General features: G+C 32.3%; 1 protein-coding gene across 6 annotated transcripts in view; it reads left to right on the top strand.

Annotated features, from left to right (window-relative positions):
* LOC140673991 (uncharacterized) overlaps positions 1-23,236 on the top strand; it is a 51,362-nt gene extending 28,126 nt beyond the window's left edge. For 2 of the 6 annotated variants that reach the window (XM_072907284.1, XM_072907274.1), the window contains 14 exons: positions 63-358; positions 6,861-6,998; positions 12,107-12,174; positions 12,413-12,702; positions 14,424-14,731; positions 15,957-16,567; positions 16,697-17,241; positions 17,878-18,058; positions 18,700-18,830; positions 19,148-19,296; positions 19,795-19,974; positions 20,175-20,279; positions 20,359-20,559; positions 20,812-23,234. In XM_072907284.1, the coding sequence (XP_072763385.1) occupies positions 63-358; positions 6,861-6,998; positions 12,107-12,174; positions 12,413-12,702; positions 14,424-14,731; positions 15,957-16,567; positions 16,697-17,241; positions 17,878-18,058; positions 18,700-18,830; positions 19,148-19,296; positions 19,795-19,974; positions 20,175-20,279; positions 20,359-20,559; positions 20,812-20,973 (3,365 nt within the window). In that variant the 3' untranslated portion in view covers positions 20,974-23,234. Of the gene's footprint in view, positions 1-62; positions 359-6,860; positions 6,999-12,106; positions 12,175-12,412; positions 12,703-14,423; positions 14,732-15,956; positions 16,568-16,696; positions 17,242-17,877; positions 18,059-18,699; positions 18,831-19,147; positions 19,297-19,794; positions 19,975-20,174; positions 20,280-20,348; positions 20,560-20,811 lie in introns of those variants that run through there. The other 4 variants (XM_072907317.1, XM_072907307.1, XM_072907294.1 and 1 more) reach the window with 3 other exon arrangements.
* The last annotated feature ends 1,293 nt before the right edge of the window (positions 23,237-24,529 follow it).

Raw genomic sequence — 24,529 nt, 5'->3', positions numbered from 1 at the left:
TAAATTCTTTTTAACAAAGAATTAATAAATATTCTTAAATCGTATCTTTTTTCCTGTTACAGATGAAGAGGGACCTTACAAGCCAGTGCCACCACCGAAGCCGGTGTCGAACAATCAGAAGAATCATCAGGACAGTCAGCAGGACGAGCAACGGGAACAGACGGTAGTCGACCGTTCGTCGTTGCGAACAACTTCCGGTCCGGAAAGGGCCAGCGTCGCGGAGAACGGGCAAGTTCGAAGCGCGGCCGGGCAGCCCTTCGCACCGGAATACAGAATGCCACCTTTGTATGGGGAGGAGCAGAGTTCGGGTCAGGCTCAACAGGCGGCTAGTTTGCAGACTCATAGCAGCAAGTTTCCGGTAAGTGTGATAATAAACAGTGAAATTACATGAATTTAATCAATTATTTCCTCTCGTTAGGATTGGTTTCCGCAAAATTTCGACTGTAAAAAGTTATCAGATTTTCTCAATTATAATATTAATTTTCTTTTGATAATGATGATGAATTAAAGTAGAATGTATTCGATAGAATGTATTGTTATATTATATATTTTATTCTGTTTTTCATATAAATCCGAAGATGATAGCTATAATTTTTTCCTGATACTTTTGACTGAAAATTTTCACAATTAAAATTCACAAAATTGATTTAAACATAAACTTTAATTTTTTTCTTTACAATTAACAAAATAAATTAAACTTCTGATAATAAAAACATGAAGAGATAGTGTCTTCTCGTAAATAATTCCTTACAATTTTTTACTATCTTTTCCGTATAGCTGTTAGAATTACTCTATACATAACAAAGATATAGAAGTTCTATACATACAGAATTACTCTGTACATAACAAAGATATAGGAGCATTTTACAACATACTTAATATGATATAAAAATAAAAGATGATATAAAAATAATTACATTTTCGACATAAATAAAATATAACTGAAAGTATATAAAACATTTAATCAAGATTGTTATAGGCATTAAAGATGATGTCATTTATTGACATTATTATTAGCTTTCTTTACTCCAATAAATTTATGATGTAATAATAAAGAGCGCTAGTTATGTTATATATGTCATTTTTTTCCTTTTTATGAGCTAATCCTGTGATTTACGAATGATGGGGTTGCAAAAATAATACATAAGAGCTAATAGAGTTCTTAATAAGGATATTTGATATCAGAAGGTACTGATTGAAGCTGTGATAATTTGATCAGTTTAATTTTGCGAATTATGAATACAGTTTATATTGATATTGTTGCGTCAATATTTTTTTTTTGAGTAATTATGAAGAACTTGTATACCTATTACAGACTTTTTATATAGGCAACTTTTTTATAAAACAATTTAGTTATTAAACGACGATCTTTATAGATTGACGTTTCATAAAAAGTCTTCTTGTAAGAAGGTTAAATTTACGAATGCTATATATGTAGTATCGAGATTTATACTGAAATCACACTAATTAGAATCCCTAATTCGTCCGTAGAAAGTTCGTTGCTCAATTTTCCGAACAGGAACTTACTCGTACCTTTACTGAACGAACAGGTCAGTAATTATCTACGAGAACGTACAACACCTTGTTCGTTTCATGTCGTTCCGTATGTACCAGGAACAATGAGACTAAAAAAAATAATGACGTGCCGTGGCGTATAATGCAGCCAGCGATGGCTCTAAATCTCTCCTCTCTAAATCTATCACATCCTGTAAATTTCTATTTTCGATAAATGCTAATAATCTTCTTAAGTTTCATGTCATCTTTATATTTTAATAATCTTTTTTTTTAGTTCACAATCTTTTTAAATCTTGCTGCATTTTTGTTAAAAAAGATTGATAAAATTATGTCATTACATAAATATATGCTTAATTAAGCGTTGAAAAAAATAAAACGCTTCTTCAATATTGTATAAAAAAATTTTTATAAATTCGGAATAATATTTTAGATATGCAATATTCTTCTATAATAATAATAACAATAAAAACAATTAAAAATTAATAATATGTGTTGCTTTTGGGACGATGTTTTAAACCGTTCACTTGTGAAGCTTTATGTTGGTTCGTACACGCTTATAAACGAGCTAATTAACAAGTCACCGAACGCATTAATTCCACGGTAGACGTGTACGTGGTGGCTGTATAAAAATGTTAAACATAAAAGGTTTAAAAATCCAAGCACATTCTCTGGCTGATTTAGAATTAATTTCTTCTCTTTCATGTAATAAAAATATTAATTATAAAATTATTAGAAATAATGACAATAATTATAAAGTGTTAAATAATCATAGTAAAATAGTTAAGTTAGTTTTGACTCAAATATTATATTTGCTTTAAATGGAAATTTTACTTTCTTAAAATTTAAATTTTAAAAAATTTGTATATTTTTTAAAAATTGTATAGTACACATAATACAGAATATATATGTATATATTAATATTTTATATATTAATATTGAAAGATTACAGGTAATCCATCAAATTTTTCTTTAAGAAAAGAATTTTGTAAAAAATTCTTTAAAATGTTATTATAAAAATTGCAGATTCTAGGACACCTAATATGCTCCTGCGACAGCAAAAAATAGATTTTTTTTTTCAATGTGATTTATAGTTGCATACATTCTTGATCGGACATCATTAATTATAAAAGCTCTTGTAGAGAAAGGGGAGAGAGAAAAGGAAGGGAAGGAGAAAGAGAGAAAAAGTCGAAATTGTCCGTTGACTATTTCGTGTAATTATCGAAACTTGTTTTAACGAATCGAACCTGACAAATGTGGCTCTTTAAAAAAGGAAAGTCCACATTTGTGTTTTGATGTGTCTTTTTAGAAAAAACGAGACAAGAATTTATAGCATGATATTATAAATTTATTCGCTATAAATGGTAGCATTTTCTAAAATGAAGTTTCTTGGATACAGTCGAATCAATTATAACGTCGCTACGAGAAAACCGCGGAAAATGCTGATATATCGCTATAAAGTTTTGCTGACATAAATCGTTAAAAATTGAAATAGATTTTCTGTGACAAACGGAAATTCATATCTAGACAAATATTCATGCTTTTTTTAATCGCTTTAATCGCTTTGGAGATTATATTCCCTTATAAATAATGAATATTAATTGATAGCGTTTAAAATTCAGCAATAATAAATTATTGCAACTTAATTACATTATTTAATTATAATTTTTTATTCAATTTATTATATAGTTAAACTAAATTATTTTATTAAAAATAAATTATTTGTATTAATTAAAAATAAATTGTAGCTGTCAATAAAAATAACACGGTGATAATGAGTGACCGAAATGAACGTAAAGCTAATTGTTCAGAGTCTTCTAGATTATGTACCGAGATTAGTATTATTACCAATCTTGACACATTTTAGCAATAAGCTCTGCATTCATTTCGTTCATTAGAATTACCACCGTGCTATTCCCTTTAATTTAACGCTTTAATTTATTTTTAATTTCTGGTTTTCCCCATTGTTTGTATATCGAGACAATTGTAGATTGACTCGTAGTGTTTTATCTCTTGATTTTCGTCCTCTGACATTAGCCAATTGTACTTAATTAGTAGAGCTTAATCATGACATAATCGCAGAGATAAGCGAATGGCGCCCGTTGATCTTCCGCGTTCGACGTTAGGAATTAGTCCTCGGAGAAATCTTCGGTAACAGTTCGTTGTACGCTTGTTACGCTCTTGGGAAGATTCTCAGAGGTTCTTCACCAAGACAAAGGGAGCATCATACGCGCGTACCGTTGGCCGGAAGTCGGAAAGAGGGGCTTCGTTCGCGATAGTCGTTTAGATACACACCGCATTTCTCCGCACGGATCGGCACGACCGCAGGTGAGAATAAATCGGGACACAATCAACGTCTTACCTTTCGGTCCTTGTCACGTCGGCCAATGCCTTTTATCGCCAATTTTCCACGTGGCCGTTGCTCGCGTGACGTCACACGTACGCACGTAGTTGTGTGATGTGTGCTCGCTCTCGATCGAAGAGTAAAATTATTAAAGCGACGAGACCCATCACGTTGATTGCTGAGAAACGAATATCCGACCGCGAATCAACGTTAATTAACCCTTTTCTCTTGAACGTTGTCATGCGCGATCGATCGTCCTATAGCGTTTTAATTATCACGTGGCACGAAAGGATGGACTCTCCGCAGATTAATTCTCTTTTAACAGAGAAAGAGTGATTACATTCCCTCATTTTACATTTGGATCATTGCTTTTGCTTTTTATCGAGAATTCAATTGAAACGCGAATTGAATACTACTATTTAATGAATACTACTGTTTAATGAATTGATACAATAAAATAATTGTGTGCGTATTTGTATCTGACAATGAAATATAAATTAGCTTAGATAAAATTTCGATGTAAAATGTATTATTGAAAAAAAAAGATAAAATTACTCTGATTAAAGAAAGAAACTTTTGTCATTCATATATAATATAATATTAAGAAAAATTTCTTCATGTTTCATAATTTGAAGAACCATTAAAAAAATAGATACTTTAATTCTAAAAATATCAATTTTATTTTAAATAAAAAAGAAGAATATTCAATTTAAGAATAATGCGTGTCGTAATATATTATTTCCTGGATTCGAAATTATTGCTATTAAAGGAATCACTCTCGCACTTAAGAAACTATTTTCTATCAATGTCTCTTAAGTACGAGACATAACAGCTGTAGGAGAGAGTCTAATATCAGTGATGCACGGACGGTCTGTTCAGAGGGTGTTTCTATCGCATCCTTATTATTCCCGGAAGGGGATGAATCGATCGGTATTTTTATTCGCAAGCTTACGCCCCGACGCACACGCGTTCTCGTGACGCCATTCCTTTATTATAGCACGCTTTATTTCTTCCGCAAAACATCGCCACTCTTTCTCTCTCTCTTTCTCTCTTTCTCTTTGTCTCGTTGAACTTTTTTATACTCCAGTTTTATGACGCAATATACCACACATACATGCGTGCGTTTGTGCACGTCAATGTATGACATCACATTTTGTTCGCGCCCAGCCACTTCACGGAAACTACCGATGTAATTATCAGGTTTTTTTTTTTTTTTTTTAAGAAATGCACAATAATTTGATTACTTTCAGGAAAGAAGCAAGCAAAGAAAGCAATGTACGGTTATGATGTGAAGAAAATTACGCTCTGCTGTACATTTCCAAGTTTTCCAGGAAAAACTCTCCTTTTCCTTCTTCGATCTATATTTTCACTAAACATTTAACATTCATTATTTTCACTTTATTATCCTTTATATTACATAAACAAAAGAATCAAATTTAACGGTAAATATTATACGTTATTAATTTTTCATTATATGTAAATTTCATTATTTACATATACATCTAAGTCGCTTGCGGTGTGTTGCTTTTGCTGCCAAGTGAGTTGCAACTAAAGTACTTTTGCTATTGAACACGTGATGGTTAAGATTCAATAAAAAATAAAATCTGTTATATTATATGTGAATATTATATGTATATGAATAATAGAAAATTCATAACTTTTGATGCCCAAAAAATACATTTTATTAAAGATAAATTCACTAAAGAATTGTACATTTGTACAGATACTGATAGTGCCTTTTGTGAAAAGCGAATGAATACTATTTATAATTAATATTCGTGGAATATTGTGTGATTATAGTTACGTTTCTTAATTTTTCTGATTTTTTACATATCTGACCTAAGGTCCAAAAATTTTGGAAATCACAAGAGTCGCGCCGAAATATTATGAATGCATTTATTTGTGGTACACGCAAGATTGAGCGTCGATAAAAAAAAGAAATTTTTCACGCATCAAGATGCGGATGCGATTGGTGCGGAATCGAGTCTCGAGGAAGTTATCTTGGTACGAACTCCATATACGCGAGTATAGTTTATATCCGCAAACGCGATTATGTTACACGGAGCTTGTGTGCTTGCCCGCTTACCTACGTGCGTTCATTTTCCACGGCAGTAGCTCGTTTCATCACGCTTGCTTTCTTCTTGCGAGCGTGATGCTTAGGAGTTACCGCGATGTTGCAGCAAGTTTAGTTCAGTGACACCTACTCCATGCGCGGCGCGTTATTACGCGCACGCAACGAACGCAACGCATGTCGCTCGGCTTATGTTGCCGAGCCCGGTTCCGTGCACGCACTTTGCGTATCATCGTGCCGTGCGTGCGAACTCGCATCGACACGGACACGTCGCATCGCTTCGCCTGGCTTGGACGCGTAGCCGGGAAAAGCCTCACGGAAAATCTCTCGGCGATGACCGTCTGCGGGCTACTATACATACATGTACATCGTCCGTTTGTTTTTGCTCTGTTTACCTATAGGTGCATACAACGCCTTTCAGCGAGCACGCTCTGTTGCGCGCGCAAGCAAGAAAGGAAGTTTATTAGTAGATTAATTTGCTTTATAATGCGCCGACTGTTTCTCTAAAGATGATTTTCAGAAATTACAGAATAGAAAATTAGAAATTGAAGATAAAAATTGCGCATAAATAATAATATATTAGATAATAATGATAAAAAATATAGCGTATTAATTAATAAAGAAATAATTTTATTTAAAACCATAGATTGAAGCATTTAAATAATTGATGAATTAGAAATTAAAATGTTAAAATTTGTAATACGAAAAGCTCGCGAAAGAATTAATATATAATATATAATAAATTACAATAATTTATGTTGTTTTACAAAACTGTTAATTATTTCATGAATTATTTTAATGAATTATTTGATGTTCATCACTAAATAAATAAATATTTATATAAAATGTTTCAGGTGATTCTTAAATAATATAATTGAGAAAGAAGATTATTTTAGGCAAATAATAACAATCATTTTCTCTTTCTAATCGTAGATAGAACGCGAGTTGGTCCTGTCATCAGGAGATAAGAATTCCAAGATTCCTATTCTTCACGAATACAAACAGAGAACCGCTGGAAGAGTCGCCATCGCGCCGGATGCACCGATTAAGCAACAAGCCTGGGTTCAAGAGGTGAGTTTCTATGTCTAATCTTCCCTAATAATTCAGAAGAAAAGAGGGAGAAGTGAATAAATTATATTGATTTCTTCCCATCTTTTTTCTGTACAATGTCTGTTATTGCAAAGAAAATTGCGAGTCATTTTTCTCTTGTATTTTTTATATATATTTGTACTTTGTTATTTAAAATGTATAAGCAATATGTATATTTTTGACAATAAAATAGGCAAGAGAGTTCAAACAGTTCAAAGGTTTAATGTCATTCCATTAAAGAATTGGTGCATTTTATCAATGTCGAATCTTATATCATCTATTCCTTGTTACATTTCCGTTGGTAGCCAGAATGACGAATTTTCCATTCCTCTTTGACAATAGCTCTATTGTCATCAGACAATTGTTACGAAATCCCGCAATTAATCAAGCGTTACATGTATGTTGCGTTATTTACACATGCCACCCACGTATATCACTATCAATAGGCGTTGGTAGCACATTCTTTTTTTCCGGGTTCCATATTGATACCTCAGAAGATGAGACGACGGAAATTGATGCCCGATCAAAAAGTGATACATATACTCTTTTATTTATTTTCTTTTTATAAATGATTGATATAACTGACCACACTCAAAACCATATCTTTTTCCAATTTTCCTTCTTCGGGTCACTTTTTAATATCATAATTTCTTAATTCCTTCAGCTTTTAATATTTTGATATTTTTGTAATTTATTATATTACTTTCTTTTTATTATTAGTACTAGTATCAGAGAAATATATTGTACATATGATAGAAAGTTAATTCATTTAATTAAGAAAAAAGCCATATTTTTAATTTAATATTTTCAAATTAAAAACTGTTATTAATTAGAAATAAATTGTCTATTGACTATGTTGCTAGGTATTACATCTTGCACTCTCCAAATTAAAATTGCTTTAATGTATATATTACGAGAAACGCGGGAGGTTGTGTGCGTGCAATTGCTATGTAATATATTGACGCATTTGCATGTGTCATAAAAGCAAGATCTTAACTGTTACGCCTGTAATATACCACTACGAATCACCCTATATCGCATTTACGAAATTGCGCGTAGGGTGAAACGTGCAGTTACCTGTCCTTGGATATCCCATTGGCCACTCCATTGATTCTAGGATCAATGCAACCGTTTAGAGAATGCTCCAGGCGATCAGTTATGAAACTGTAATGTTGCTCGCACATATTGCATGTATATGCAATAAATATACTTGCTCGATATTGCTTGCATTCACTACGTGATAGACTAGTTGACTTTGTTACAAAACTCTCCCTGAGATTTCCTCAGTGTGAAGAAAGCTCTTATTTTCTACTTGTTGTTGCTGAAGTTTTACACCCCTATATATATATGTGTATGTGTGTGTATGTGTATAACAGCAAATTTTACGTTATAGCGATTTCACTTTTTTACGTCTTTTCTTTCACAAGAGGTATTTTAGAGATTTTTTTATTAAGATAACTTATATACACACATATATATACAGGGTGATTCGGAACAACCTTTTATCCTTGAAATGTGGTATTCCTAACTCAATTCTATACCTTGTATATATATATATATATATATATATTGATATGCTATAAAAATAATAAATTATAATTGGTATATATTTTAATATTTTACAAATTAAAATCTTTGAAAAAATAAAAATTTTTAATTTGGACGAGTGACGATAAAAGAGTGACGATAACATAAATACTTAAAACTAAATTCTCTTGATGTTCATGATAAAAATAAACTCTTTATTATATTAGAAGAGATCTTAAATAAAAAGAGATTATTCAAACATTTTGTGTAATACTGTGAAATAATATATGTGGCACATTTTTTAAAAATATAATTCTTGAAAAATAAAATGTACTATCATATAAATAAAGAATGTTACTTAAACACATAATTCGCGCACAGTGCAGTGCAAGAGAAAAATCCAATTCTGCATACGCGAAAATATTGTTATAAAATTTCCATAAAAGAACTTTTGAATTTTTCCGTACAATTTTGCACGCAATTTTGTTCATTTTTACATTGTTATAATAAAAAAAAAAACGTTTTACAATAGTTACCAGTGTTTCTGAAATCTTTGTTTTTACAATGTTGCTAAGTTATACAACTTGTATATGAAAATATCAATATTTTCCTGTCAAGGAATGTCTATAATCTATCGTAAATAGATCGTAGTCGTATTTTTTCATTCATAACATATTATTATGGCGAATATTGCTGTCATACTTGTTAAAGGAGAGGAAAGTTTCCGATTAAATTACGATACAAATATCGCGCGAACGCATAAAGTATCTTTTCGCTATTTCATATACGAGTTCGATACGCTTCGGTGTGCAGAATAACCAACTTTCGTTGCCTTTCGAATTACTTAAAGCTACTTTACATAATACGTATCATCGTGCGAGACGACACTTAATCAGCACCATACGTGATTATAACGCTGATAAGAGATGGTTTTATGTAGTTCGTAAACGTATTTCCAACATTTTCGAGCCTCTAGATGCGTCGCTAACTTCGAGCACTTCATAAGTAAATTTTTTCCTACTTTCGTGAAAGCCAATGCTGTAGCTTTCAACCTTGTTTTCTCTTTTTAACATCACATATGGCTGTCTGCCTTGGAGCTACAGTTTTGCCGTGGAAGTTTCTCCAACATATGAAAATGCGACGAATTGAAGAGTTCGCTACGAAAAAGGACGCGTGTGAAAGATAAAACATTATATAGCTTTAGTTTTTATTTTCTATCTTCTATCTCTACTTTCAAAAAATAACTCTTTCGAGTTATATTTCTATGAACGCGTCTTATATAATGTTTTGAAAGAGAGAGTTTTAAGTTTCTAAAGATACTATCTTTTGTAGTAAATATAGAGGACGGAGATGGGGAGAGATAATAGACACATATTTTCCAGTTTTAAGTACACAAAAGCGTTGTCGTTCTCGTATAATATCTACAAACACTTGATTTTGCATTCTAGTCTTTTTTTATTTTTCCAGTTTGAATATAGATGCGCTTTTTCCCTCGTAGATATAAAGGGCGCACGAACGCGCGTCATACCATGATTTTTCCAAGCGTAGCGCCCCAGGTACGAAACTCACAATCAGTTTTTATTTCTCGTACAACTCGTCCCGGCACCAGCGTGGTATCAACGTGGCCATAAGTCAGAGAGGCTTTCCTGTATGCGAGATGCGTGTCCGCGGGGCTCTATACGCGAGCCGTTGTTATTCCAGGCGCATCTCTTCCCGAGAACTGTAGGATCCAGTGCGTTAACTTTGAAATTCCCCGTGTGGCCGAAGCTCCGGTTGTTAATCGTCCGGATGGCAATTCCCTTCTTTGCAGGGAGGCGCGTTTGAGCCTGTTAACTCGGTAACATATTATATTTTACGAGCGTCGCCAAATTATACGGCCGAATAGAATTATTTCCCGCGTAATCACGTCATAAAGTCTCCACAATTTCGCACGAATGGATATCATGTTAATTCAATGATGTTATTTTAAAAAACATTTATATATAATAAAAGGTTGACGATAATTGATTCAGATTAATTTCTTCTTTTATCATAAATCTTTCTGCTTTCTCTTATATAATTAATATCATGATGCTGGAAAAATTTAAACTGAATGTATGATATTTTAATTTTACATTTATTTCAGTTTCTCTATATGTATTGTGTTAAAATTCTTTTTTATTGCAATGAAGATTGCATTATTTTTCTTTATAATTTTTAATTCTATTTTTTATTTATTAAAATACTTATTAAAATATACTTATGAAAATACTTACAAAATATTTATTAAAATAGCTATTATTCGATTTTTCCTTTTTTTATAAAATAGATTAAATAAATTTTGTGAATAAAATTTAATAAATTAAATATAATAATTTCAAGCAATAATAATTAAATAAAAATATTAATAATAATTTACAATATTCTACTTCCACTTATCTTTCAATCAATGGTACATTTTCCGAGAGTCCTCTTTAATTCTCTTCTCACTGCAAAAGCATGCGGTTTACCGAAACATTATTCGTTCGACGTTCTCTTTGAGAAAGATGGATTTTGTAAATCGCCCCAACGACGATTCTGTTTGAACTACAAATCTCTTCTATGTGCACAATGTAGCGGTTAAATTCTTGTTTGTCCGTGAAATTACGTATCTGCGGAGGTTTGACTTCGTATAATTTCTCGACAGTTGAGCCAGAACTATGAACATTAAAATCGCGAGGGCTTATTTCACTGAAATCTCTCCGGTTTTATTAAACGATTCTCGGCACGAGAGAGAGAAAGTACGTTTTGGAAACAAACTTTAGATGAGTTCCGCTCGTTGAAAGTTAGACGACTTTGAGATACTACTTGTGTCATAAGTGCACGTCATTTTGAAGCCATGAATTGGTTGTCGAAGCATCTTTGAAGAATCGTGCACGAAATTATTAGAGAGCCTTTTAATCGTAGTTAAAAATTCCTATAAAGTAAAAGTTTAATTATTGCTGACTCGTTTGCTTTTAATGGAATAAAATACTTTTAATATTATTATATTTAAACGGCATCTCTTTTGGATACCATAAAACGGTTTATAGTCGCGTAATAATTTGTCTATCGTAAAAATTTTACATGCTATTTTCTGACACGTAAACAACCTTTCTCCAACACTAATACGTGTAGAACAAAGTTCATAATTATATGAAGGTACGCGTGCAAATTAACGTGCGTTCACGGGTGGCGAATAATTTAATTAATATATCAGCTCGTTAACAACAGACGGGCAAGTTATTTAACTTTAATTGGATTTCATCTCCTTGCTCTTTAGATCGTTTCTAATCGGAAGAGAAGTTTTCTCGATAAGCATGGTAAGCGCTACTTCGCGAAACATTGCTCTATTATATTCTTGTTGCTGTCGATGCATAATTATGTATTCCTCGTTTAGACGAATTAATTAGACGCGTCTAATGAAACCGCCGTTACAAAGTTAACGGCTTTATATAGACATTACGCACGCTTCATGATTTACACGAGCATACAGGATATATTTTATTAACGACGTGTGCCGATCATTAACGTGCTCACTTGACAAAGTGCGTTTTTTTTTACAGGGAACTCAAATGCAGGAAGTGAGACAGGACAGTCAAACGAGGAACTATCAATCACAGGACACCTACTCGTAATTATCCCATTCATTTCACGCTCGTATAAATTATTTAAATTTTCCTCTGAATAAATTTGTATCTCAGGTATCTCCATGTTCTATCGATTACGTCTATCTGCTGATATAACCGTTGCTAAATAAAATAAAATAAATCATTTTCCGAGTGCAATCTAAGCGAATGATCAGTATTATCTATACTGCGTATCGCGTAATGCCCCCGAGAAATTAAACTTCCGATTGTTACCCCTATCAGATCGACATCCGGAGCGGTACCGAGAACTACGAAGATTGACGAGGAGAAGACAAAATCGCTATCCAGGACTTATCACACTATTAAGGACATGATCTCGAGCCGTTTCGGACCGAGTCGTAAGGACATCGAGCCGGAACCGGAAGCAAGTTTGAACAACGTTACGGAGGAGCTGCGAAAGTCGAGCAGGAGCATCGACGATGATGAGGCTAGGAAGAAGGAGGGAATCTACGGGAAGCCTCGTGCGCAGGAACCGTCGGTTAACGTGCAGCAATATTCTAAAAATACTTACGGTAAGTCGAACGCGGTTAAGTAAGATGCCGCGGGTTAGATAATTAGATGCGTTAAGGAGCGATGCTTACCGCAAGGTGCTCGTTAATTAAAGCTCATTAATGTTGATGAATTAATCGGAGGAAAGAGGCTTGTTGAGCGGAAAGTTAAATGACGGAATCGCGAGGTTTCTAAATGCAAAGCGTGAGCAAGTGCATAGCGTGTGTGCATAATAACGGTTCTTTCTGCAGCTCTTTGAAGCGTACAAACTTTTTAATTATAAAAAAGTAATTAGGAATTTATGTATGTCATATGTGGCAGTTCTAGTGAGAAACATATTATTTATTAATTGCTTTCTTTATATTAAGTGGCATTAATTAACTTACTACATGTTATATAAAAGCTTAATAAACTCTTAGAATATACTGGATGTATATATATATATATATATATATATATATATATATATATATACTTTTATAAATACTATTATTTCTAATAATTTACATAAATTATAAATAACTTGCAAATTTTAATCATAATTTTCAAATTGTCTTTAAACAATGATATTTAACGTAATGTGTTTACTTGTCACAGCTGATGTATATGTATAATGATGTAATTTCAATACAATATTTTATACATTATACATCAGCTGTGACAAGTAATGTTACGTTAAATATCATGATTTTTATTTAATAAGTAAACTTATTTTACACCGCTCGTAACTCATAGCTTGTCATTCACAGCTTATTGAAATGTGCACGCGACTTAAAACTTTCTCTGTTTTTATTTGTTCGTTGTGCAAACTTCTAAAGTAACAACATATGAGAACGAAAATTTCGTACGTGCAATGTCGTCATTCTTATTTTTACTATAACTTTAATATGCAAGTAATATGTCTCTAATCGATTTGCTCGATTTGAGATTAATGATCGAAGTGAATGTTGAACTCTTACGTTTTGTAATGTAAAATTAATGTTTTACCAATCTCTAGCTATCAAATACAAGAATTATTTAAGAGACATTAGAGAGAGAGAGAGAGAGAGAGAGAGCACAAACGTATTGATAAGAAATAAAATTATATTTGTAGAATCAAATAGAACGAATATTTAATGAATAATATGTTTTGAAAACATTGTTGAAAGCCATATAATTTTATCTAATTTGTTTAATTATTTCCGGCTTTGATTGTTTTTATAAGAAGTTTGTTCTCTTAATATCTCGAATTTCGTTGAAATTACGTACTTGTACTTTTTATCATTTGAGCTTATATGTAAGCTGTCTCAATTTCTATGATCATAATAATAAGTGTTCATGAAATGTGCGTTTCAAATGTGTAGTTGACTGGGAATGGAGGAGAAACTTTCCTTTTAATTAACTTTAGTAGCATATTGCATATTCATACATTTTAGCATTCCCGATGGTGTTCAGAACGAGCACGCTTTCTGATGTAACATGTTAGCTTTACTTCAATTTCACGGATAATAGAAATACCTACTTAAATACATATACATAGCGTGTACTACGCATTTTTAACACATAAATTTAATAATAAATAACTCACTTATCTCACTTCAATATATAAACTACAACAAGTTTCTGAACGACACATATTTAAAAGAGAAAAATCATATTTTTTGTAGATATATTCCATACATACAGCTGGTGTTAGAATTAATATTTTTTCTCGCAATAATATAATGGATAGGAATAATATTGGAACTTTCTCTCGATTACTTAGGTCAGTACGGTCACGCGTACGTCTATCAAAGCAATCAGCAAAACATACCTTTGCCAGGCCAACTACAACCGACTACGACCATTCAACCAAATTTACCTGGTCAGAGCGCTCAGCTACACGTAACTCACCACACTCCACCAGGAGGAGTTCAAACGGTTCATCAAACCCAAGTTTCTGCTTTCGGTCAAACCGCGACAGGTGCGCAGCAGGTGCAGAATGTTACGAGAGAATACGTGGTTCAGGCACCGGGCGGTATGACCGGCCAACAAATGCATCAGGGAGTTCATCAGAGTCCCGCGCAAGGACAGGTACAATTCGTAAGATTGAAATAAGAAATATTTATGGCATCTAACTTCGATAAAAGTCACAAGTGAAAATTTGATATTAAAGATTCTCGAGACAAGAGAGAGTTGAATACTTTATGCTTCTTCTTGAAAAAAGATCTGTATGTGGTATAAAAGAATTCCTTGATATTATGATAAATGAAAAAGTAATTCTTTCAAAGATTAAAATTACAGGTTTTCTTTAGTGGATAAAAGTCACATTTCAAAATGCCAGAATAAATTTGCGTAAAATATTATTTGTTAATTGCTATCTTATACGATTAATTGAATACCATATTATTTTTCAAAAATTGACTTTTTTTAAATTTCTTAAATATCTCTTTCAAAGTAATGTTTTTTTAAACATTTTTTTTACATGCGAGGTTATTCAAGATATTCTTTTCGTGCTGTTATATAAAAAATTATCTTTTTTTCTTCTCTGTTCTTTCAAAATTTAATTTATAATAAAATATTTTTTTTTTTAATAAAAAATGTGTAAAAAAAAATCTATTGAAATTGCTTTATGATAAAGATTTGTTCAAATAAGATATATATCGCACAGTGTTTCAATATGTAAAATATTATCGCATTTTTTTATGGATGCGAATATTCCTCGCGTGCAGGGTATAAAGACTGCTCAGCGGATAGAAAAATATCTCACAACTTGTCACATGTTTTCTCTCATGGTGACATTTCCTTCATATATTTGAGTGACGTAATACTAGACATCAATTATTTTTAACAAGAGCGATTGCACGTGGAACGTTAGATTAAGCTATATATGTGATATTCGAAATTTGATAATATATATTTATTAATATAGCGTAACAAGTCTCGCAAAAACATTTTGTCCGCCATGTATCATGATTGATTCTTTTCTAATTGCGTGTCAAGATTTTAATTTGTTAAATAATGGTCATTATAATGAGATATATGTAATAAACGCTATGTAATACTATGCTAAATTAACGAGAAATAATGCGGTATATATATAGTATTTATAATGATGTTTCTTTAATATTTTCCGCTGCTCGTACAGTGGAAAAGTTTTGAAAATTCATTGCACTTCCTCTACGGAAACGTTTTTGAAAGATGAATTAAATTCTAGTTAAGCTGTACAGCTCTAATACATTACCATATATACAAGAGTTAAACAGGCATTCACTACTTAACGGTAATTCATTATTAATGATTCGGTTGGTTGCTTCAGGGGCAAGGCACGCAAAAACCACACGGTCTATCCGTACAACAGCATCAAGTAGGAAACGCGATGCCACCGACTAACCAAAGCTTCCAAAGTCCTCAGCAGCTGCTCCATCAAAACCAAAATCATCATCAGAGTCCGCGGTTCGCGCAGCAGCACGCTCAAAACTTGCATCAGCGTCAGCTGATCCAGCAGTTGCATCAGCAACAAATGGCTGGACAGCCGAATTCGCAAGCAGCGGGCGCGCGAAATGTGCAGCAGTCATACTTTGCTAATAGCGTCTCTTATCAACAATACCAGCAGGCCAGGCAGGCCATGTCGAGATCGCAAATCGATCTTCCCAGCACATCCAGACAAGCGCAAGAACTTCGTGTGTCGGGTCAGGAAGTGTACTACCATTACGCTCAGGGTAGGCCTCGATACGGCGTTCCTCAGGTCTACATGAAGACCGAGAGCACGCAGGAGACAGAATTCCAGAGGCGAAACTCTGCCAAGGGTATCGAGAAGGCGGCTTCGCAACCACAGCTCTGCTATGAGGACGAGCGAAACGCTGAAACCGCGAAGAATCCCACGGAGAATATGAAGAATCTCATAGTAGACCCGTTAGACAAGGAGAGGTAAGGCTTGAAGATAGAGAAAGTAAATTTTTTTAACGTAATGACTGTAACTGGAATTTTTTTTCAATACATGAAAGAGTAAATATAAAATAAGTTTTCTAAAATATGAATCTATGAAATATATTTTAGGTATGAGATTACAGTGGAGGATCGAAATCAGAGTGAAACGTCTGGAAGAAATGGATTACAAAGAAACGAAGAGTATCGTCCGGAGACTAGCTTTGGTATACGACGAGATGAGACCCGGGCTTCGAAAAAAGAACAAGAGCAAGGATCGTCGGGTCAAGAGGGAGGTCAAAATACAGTGGATGGCAATTCTGTGCAAAAGAGGATCGAGGAGTTGCAAAAGAGAGTGGAGCAAGAGAGTCATTTTAATTCTAAACCTGCTAATGACGTAGATGGCTTGAGGATCGGCCTAGCCACAAAAATGATCGGCGAAGCGTCAAAGAGGCTCGAGGGCGGGCAATACTCTGGAAAAGAGACCGTAGTGAAATCAGATACTAGGAAAGATGACCTGGAGCAAGGTATTGGCCGGTTGAAGATTCAGAATCAAGGTTCGGGCTCGGATTACGATAAAGCCGGTCAGAGTTCCTCGAATGTCGATTCCGGAAGAGGTTCCGCAATTTATTCAAGTGGAAGACGCCCGCCGCCCGACGATCAGACTCTAGCACAAGGTAAAGATTGACTTTCTGATTTGAATTTTAAACTTTTTGATTATAAATTTTTCTGATTTATATATTTTATATTTTTAATCATCTTTTGTATATATACATATATATATTACAAATTAATTGTTATATATTAAATCTAAATAATTACCTTGATATAATATACAACAAATATAATATTGAGCTATTGAAAAAACATTTTTCTATATTTTTGTTATTATATATATGTGATAAGAGACGCTTTATATATATTATTTGAAATTATTAACATTTGCTTATTAGATTATCTTAGCGTCTGAAAAACTTTTAATTATTGTATAATAAAAGTAATTATATTTTGCACAAAAAATAGTTAGAAAAATTTTTTATTACTTAATTACAAAAATATACAAAAATCTAAAAGTGGTGAGTTATTATATATTTTAAAAGAACTTTTCTAATAGATTACTTTGTGTGTATATATACAATATATTACACAAAAATAATTATGACAAATTATTATCTTAATTTTTATATTTGTAGTTTTCTATATTTTCAATTATTCAGTCACTTACATTTGTCTTTTGTAAAGTTTTGAAGTATCGATCGCTCGTCATTCTATCGAAACTCCGTGGTTTCTATCGCCTCGTTCCTCTTTCATAGTACAAGACTCCGAATGGGTCGACATAGTGGAGTCTGAGTTGAGGAGTATTTTGGAGCCCAGGGACGTTCCAGCGATGGCGCATTCTACCTTGTCCGAAAGTGTATCTTCAGTGACACCACCTCTACCGCCGTTGTCACCTCATGACAGCCCACGTACGCCGAGAAATCGATACTCAACGAGGTAACCTGACTTCAAACAAGGTCTCTCTTCTTCGCACGAACCGGTGTTACTTCCGGTCACCGCCTCGAACCACTTCCGATTTTGTTACCTTCCCGGCATATCGAAATTCCAATATCGATGTCTGGCCGAAAAGTGGCCTCTACGATGTTAAAAATAAACGCTTCCCCGTTGCAGCTTTTAAATTCTTAGTCTTGTGTAAAATATTCATTCAGCGTAACATGAAATCTTTAATTATTTAATTATCCTCTTAAAAAAATAATCATATATATGAATATTTTTAATACCTCTCTATTAATTATTGCTTTAATATATACATATATATATATAATATACGAGCGTGTTAAATATAAGTTATAATATTATTTTGACTATACTTGTTAAAGGATAAATAATAATATATATTTTACTACTTTTTTTTTTAATTTATTATTTTCTTAATTTTCTTAATATTCTTAATATTTTTTTCTTATTTTCAATGAATTAATTTTATGAAACAGTTTTTTATTGTTTACATAACATAAAATAATCTAGCTCGCTTTGCCTTTTATTTCTTGATCTCATACTTAACATTTTAATACTGTTTTATGCGCAAAGACTTAATGCTTGTTAGTATTAATAAAAGCGTCTTGTGGAAATTTTAGTTTACCGTATGGATCGAAACCAAATTACAGTGATTATAGCAAAGCTATGGAGAAGAGAGGTTTTTCGAGCAGCACAAAACATCGTGGCGCCTCGACATCCAAGAAGGAAGCTGCGAAAAAGTTTTCTCATCGTAAGTAGTTAATAGCTTAAAAGAGATAAATATTTTCTTAAAATATACTTTTTTTTTATAAACGTAATATTTTTTAATTTTTAACACTGAATATTTCTCTTGTAAATATATAATTAATAATTATGGAATTTTTCATTTCTATACACAAATAGTAATAATAATAAAATAAAAATTAATCATACATTTTTATCATCATAATAATTTTCTATACTTGCCCAATTAATCATATTTAATTCCAATGCTTAATAAGTGTTTTTACCGAATTCTGATTTTTCAAATTACTAATCGTATGTCTGTACAAATGTTCGTTCTTTCAGTTTTTGGAGTAGAAGCCGCTGATTTGACATCCACCACAACGGGACTTGATTTGGATTCCATGTTGGACAGAAGTGATTCTGATCTCAGTACCACCGATGCAAGAACGATTAGAAAGCAATTAGAAGGATTAGAAAATATGTACAGCGAAGTGAGTTTAATATCATTTTTAATACAATCGTTTTTGAATTTTATTCTGTTTTTATGACAAAAAATCTGTTATATATAATTAAAATAAAATGCGTTACTTTCTACATATCGCTTTTAAAAATAAAAATATGTTTTATTATATTATTATATATCTAAATATAAAATGAGTTAAGAATCACTTTTCTCTTTTTCTTGTTCTGTCTCTGTTCTTTTTCTTTATTTCGTTATTAAATTATTAACGATATAAGTATAATATAATTATTACATTTCTCTGAAAAATCAATATAATAAATAATATATCGAAACAAGATGCAAAATAATTGACATCCATTGCGTATTGCAAATTTTAGCGTAAAAATATTAGACATGCTACTTTTTCTACGGTCGCGGTAAAATGAGACTACGTGCTAAAATTAACGGGGACATGGTACGCTGAAAGTGCTCATGGCACCAACGTAATTGAATTTATCTCAATTTGCATGCGAAAAAACTGTCGTAGGTACTTAAATTACTCGGCGGAAGCGTGAAAAAGAGACGAAAAGCGAGAGGCCTTACTAGTTATGGTTCCGTTTCATCGTTGCCAACATCGTCCGTATCATCCCGACCTGTCACGAGGCATCACGACAAACGTAGATCCCACGTGATAGATGATAGGATGAAGAAAGCCAAAGACATCAAGGTCAGCGAAGTTAATGGATACCTTTTTTGTTTTCTCTTTTTACTCATACATAAAAGATTCTTTTTTCCAAGTCTTTGACAAATATAAAAGTTAGAAAGTATTATATTATTAAACATGTATAATTTAGAAATTATTATCCCGTTTCACTTAAAATAACTCTATTATTATAAAATCTCTGTAAAATAACTTTGATTGCGTAGAGCATCAACAAGCGTTTCCAGCGATTGGAATCGCATGTGGTGACATTGGCAAGATCTGTGGCACATTTAAGTTCAGAGATGAGGACTCAGCATTTGATGATACAGGTGAGAGAATTGTTAGTAAAAGTTACAGTGCGAAACAAGCTAGAATTTCCAAGACTCTACTACTACCAGGTTTTCGCAGGAAATGGAGAGCATAAAGTGCGAGATTGCGACTCTCAGAACGCAAACGAGCATGGCGATGGTCAGGTCACAATCGCAACCCCTGATCAAGGATTCGGAACTACCAGCGCTTTCCAATCCGTCGAGAGTGAAGAAGCTGACCAAGTTCTTCGGGGCGGAGCCTCCTCTTATCAGATTGTTTCTGAGGGAACTTGGGTATGAGGTAAGAATGTCATTATTTATATCGGATTTATTTTGGAGAAAAAAAGTAAATGGCACGTGAAAAATTTTTATAGACAGATGTGTCATTAATACGTTCATTTTTTCTTAACTATAGATGCATGTTTTTAAATAATGATTTAAAATAATTTAAAATAAAAAGCTCTTACATTATTCTTTGATTATGAAGGAATAATGTAATTAAATAAAAAAATAATTACTATATCTTTACTATATCTTTTGTATATATTTGAAGAAATACGCGACTGCTTTCGAGAAAGAAAGAGTCGGAATGGTGGAGCTACCTTATCTGAGCGAAGAGAGATTACAGAAGATGGGAGTTCCGCTGGGTCCAAGGTTGAGGATCCTTCAAGAAGCGAGAATTTCGGTGTGCAAAGATCCGATTTACGTAGTATGAATCTTTCTAGAGGCGTAAACGGCGCGAGGAAAAACTTGAAGAAGAAGGAAACTTGAAGAAAAGAGATCTGAATCTGAAAAAAAGGAGAAATGAAGAATGCAGATCTAGTAGAATTCGTTTGCCGCTATTGATTGAGGAACGACACAAAGCGCTCTTTAAAAGATAACCTCGAGTTCGAAAAGCCGTAAGATCCGTTTAAACGACAACTCTCTTTCTCGTTTGTAAAATCTACGCTCGCTGAAATGCACAATTATTTTACAATGTTTTTGACAGATAGATTCGTTCTGTCGTCATTGTAAATTAATCCTAGAACGAGGACATAATTCGCATGTTTAGACAGTTTGTAAAATAGTAATTCGATCAATAAAAAAGCGCTTTTCTTTGACGTACATTAAAATTGAATATATTGAATACACAATTCTTTTACATAAAAAATATTGATCTAAAAAGATATTGCAACTACGAAAAAAATTAAAATATTTAAAAAATATTTTCAAAACAACACATTATTTATTGATTCTAAAAAGCAATTAAACCTTTTACAATATTAATAATCATTTACACAGTTTCTTTCGAAAAAAAAATATTTAAAAAATAATATGCACTGAATATGCACTGAATATGCACTTGATTACTTTGGCTAATTTTTAATGATTTATCTTATGTGACTTATAGATTATCGTTCCTGAAATATTATATTTTGCACTTTATTATCGTAAACTGATAATGCATTTTTTCGAATATTTGCAATTTACTTAGAAATAAAATAAAAGTTTAGGATGGAAAGAGAAAAAATTTATATTATGCGTTAAAAATTTTTCAGTTACATCGAAAAAAAAAATTATGAATGAATGTGAAGATAAGAACAGTAATAGAAGGCTCAAGGAGCGTAACTTTAGATAAGGGACTCCGATTTAGTGGTTTAAAGGCCACTAAACATGTAAATGCTTCTATTATCGATACGACCTTCTTGATAGTTCTAAGAGAGATCTATTGTTAGACTGTATTTATCCTGTGGAGAAGCGAATAGAGAAATATAAAGATGACTCGGCTCGCGAGAACCTTAACTGTTCCGCCTTCCCAGGTCATTCATTACAGATGATAAGATTACTATGTAAATTTAGATTATGCGTACAAACTGAACGCTGATGATGCGATTCTACTGTGGACGATAATTCGTGGCGCTGATAAAATTCTCGGCGATTAGGCTCGAGAAAAGTCATGCACACTGGGAACAATAAATCACAAAGGTATGTTTGCCAAAGAGAGACATGGGTGTCGAGGTGAGATATACGGCCGAGATTTTCCGTTACATAAATTTTTATAATATTTATATTTTGTACCGATATAATGCCGGATGTTTTTCTAAACATCAATATTTTTGTTCGATATCGCGCTAGCAAAAATTAAATTTCAATTTTGTCAGAAATAACACTATGTGTTGTTTTCTGGCCAAATTTGTGGAGCACTGTACAAAAACTTAAAAAATAAAATAAGTTACTGTAACAACGAGACAATCGAGATTTTATCACGGGATCCTGAGTTTGCTGTTACGTTGTTGAAAACGTTCATATCTATCGATTAGTGTAACGTTTCATTCACAATTCATATTATTTCAATATACTCGCTTTTCTTGGAATATAGACTATTTATATAGAACAATCAGACATGTCTAATGACAAGTGAAATAGCAATGCTTTTTTGATATATTCCATATGCTAGCTTTTAATTACAAATTTATTATTCTAAATTTCGGTCGCATGGCAGCATGCGCCGTGTAATGTCGATACCAAAGAATCGATACCTGTTCCCTTGTCGCGACGACAACGACAATGATAATCGCTGCTTGTGATTGTGAATCACATGGAGTCAAGAGAAGACACGCCACATTTTGATACTCGAGCAATAGCGCTTCGTATTCTTATTCGAGAATACATAAACTGTAGATTTATTAATCGGTAATATGTATTGAGAATGCATTGTTCATAAATTTAATTATATGCATTGTACTTTGAGCGATTAAATTTTATAAATATTTTAAGAATAATACATAAGTCTTTAAGTTTGTAGTTGATGCTATATATTTCGAGTTCCATTTTGTTCTCTGTCAACTTATTAACTATTGTACAGTTAATTAATTCTATAAAAGTGTTTCTATTCTATTATTATTATTATTATTATTATTATTATATTAATATTATTATTAATATTATTTTTATTTTTAATATTTGTATTATTATTATCATGTTGTTAAATCTTGTATTTAATAAACCATTCCAGATCAAACTTTTTAGTATTTTTTATAAAATATGTCGAATTGCAGATAAAGTTCTTTATAAAACATACAGATAAAATTCTTCACAACTTATAAAACATGCTGATATAAATTTTTATTGAAAATATGATGCATAATATTAAACCGCTTACAAAGCTGTTTCAACAACATAATAACTAGAGATTTCCCAGAATAAATGGAAAGTTTGGCATTATTCCTTCATTTTGATATTTAGAATCGATATTTATCAACGATGATGTGAAAAGCCATTAATATTTTCACAACGTATTGAAAACAAAAATATTTATTACTTAAAGTATTAGTCTTCTTTTTGGTTTTTGATTTTTAAATTACTAAAATTGATTCTAATACAACTTTTATTTAAAATTTATCTAGAATTTATTCGACATTAAAATTGAAAAAAATATGAATAACAATATCTTTACAAAAAAATTAAATTATATTACATTTATATTTTAAAAGAAAATATAAACATTTACAATTCGCATTTTTAGAACGCATTTAATTTATATATCTGTCAGAAATCATATTTATATAATATATCGCAACTGTCAGAATTCATCATCGTCACAATAAATTTTTCGAGGCGAAGCCGCTCTCTCCTTTTCGTCGACGGAAATTCATGGGCTTCTCGCGGCGTTTTCTGAACTTTCTGCCGCGGCCAGTTCCTTCGTGAATCAACTGCCTTGTTCAATTGAGTAATTGCGCGTTAACTGTTACAACGTATAGCGAACGGGTCGACCAAAGTGATCTGTTATTATGGCCTCTGACCTCGGGTCGCGTCGGGACACAACTCGTGCCGGTAATGAACAATAATTATTTTGCTTACAGTTATCCTCAACCAATCTCGTAATGAGAATTGGAAGTGCATCGCACTAGGTTTTTAATTATTGAGAAATTGCGTGCGCGATTGCCGACGATGATTATTACTAATTGTCGCGCTAAGTATCGCGTCATTACTGCTTAATGTTTGCCTCCGCAGTATGACAGAAATGCGAAAGTGAATGATGATGCGTTTTGATGAAACTTCAAGATATCTTTTGTTTTACTGTAAGTAAATATTCTCATATTAATGATTAAAATATTTTTTGAGCATTACGTGAGCGAATATAAATCAACGAATCTCTTAAATATTTTTTTATCTCGAATATTAACTTTAATGAATATAAAGATAAATAAGTTTCACGGAATTCCAAAAATAAATTATAAATGGCTAATATTAAAATATATTGGTTTATAATTAATAAACAATAAGGGAAG

Source organism: Anoplolepis gracilipes, chromosome 2 (genome assembly GCF_047496725.1).
Source record: "Anoplolepis gracilipes chromosome 2, ASM4749672v1, whole genome shotgun sequence".
In the NCBI taxonomy this organism is placed as follows: Eukaryota; Metazoa; Arthropoda; class Insecta; order Hymenoptera; family Formicidae; genus Anoplolepis; species Anoplolepis gracilipes.
The sequence above is the reverse complement of the archived record's forward strand: the minus strand, read 5'-3'. Positions and strand labels throughout refer to the sequence as shown.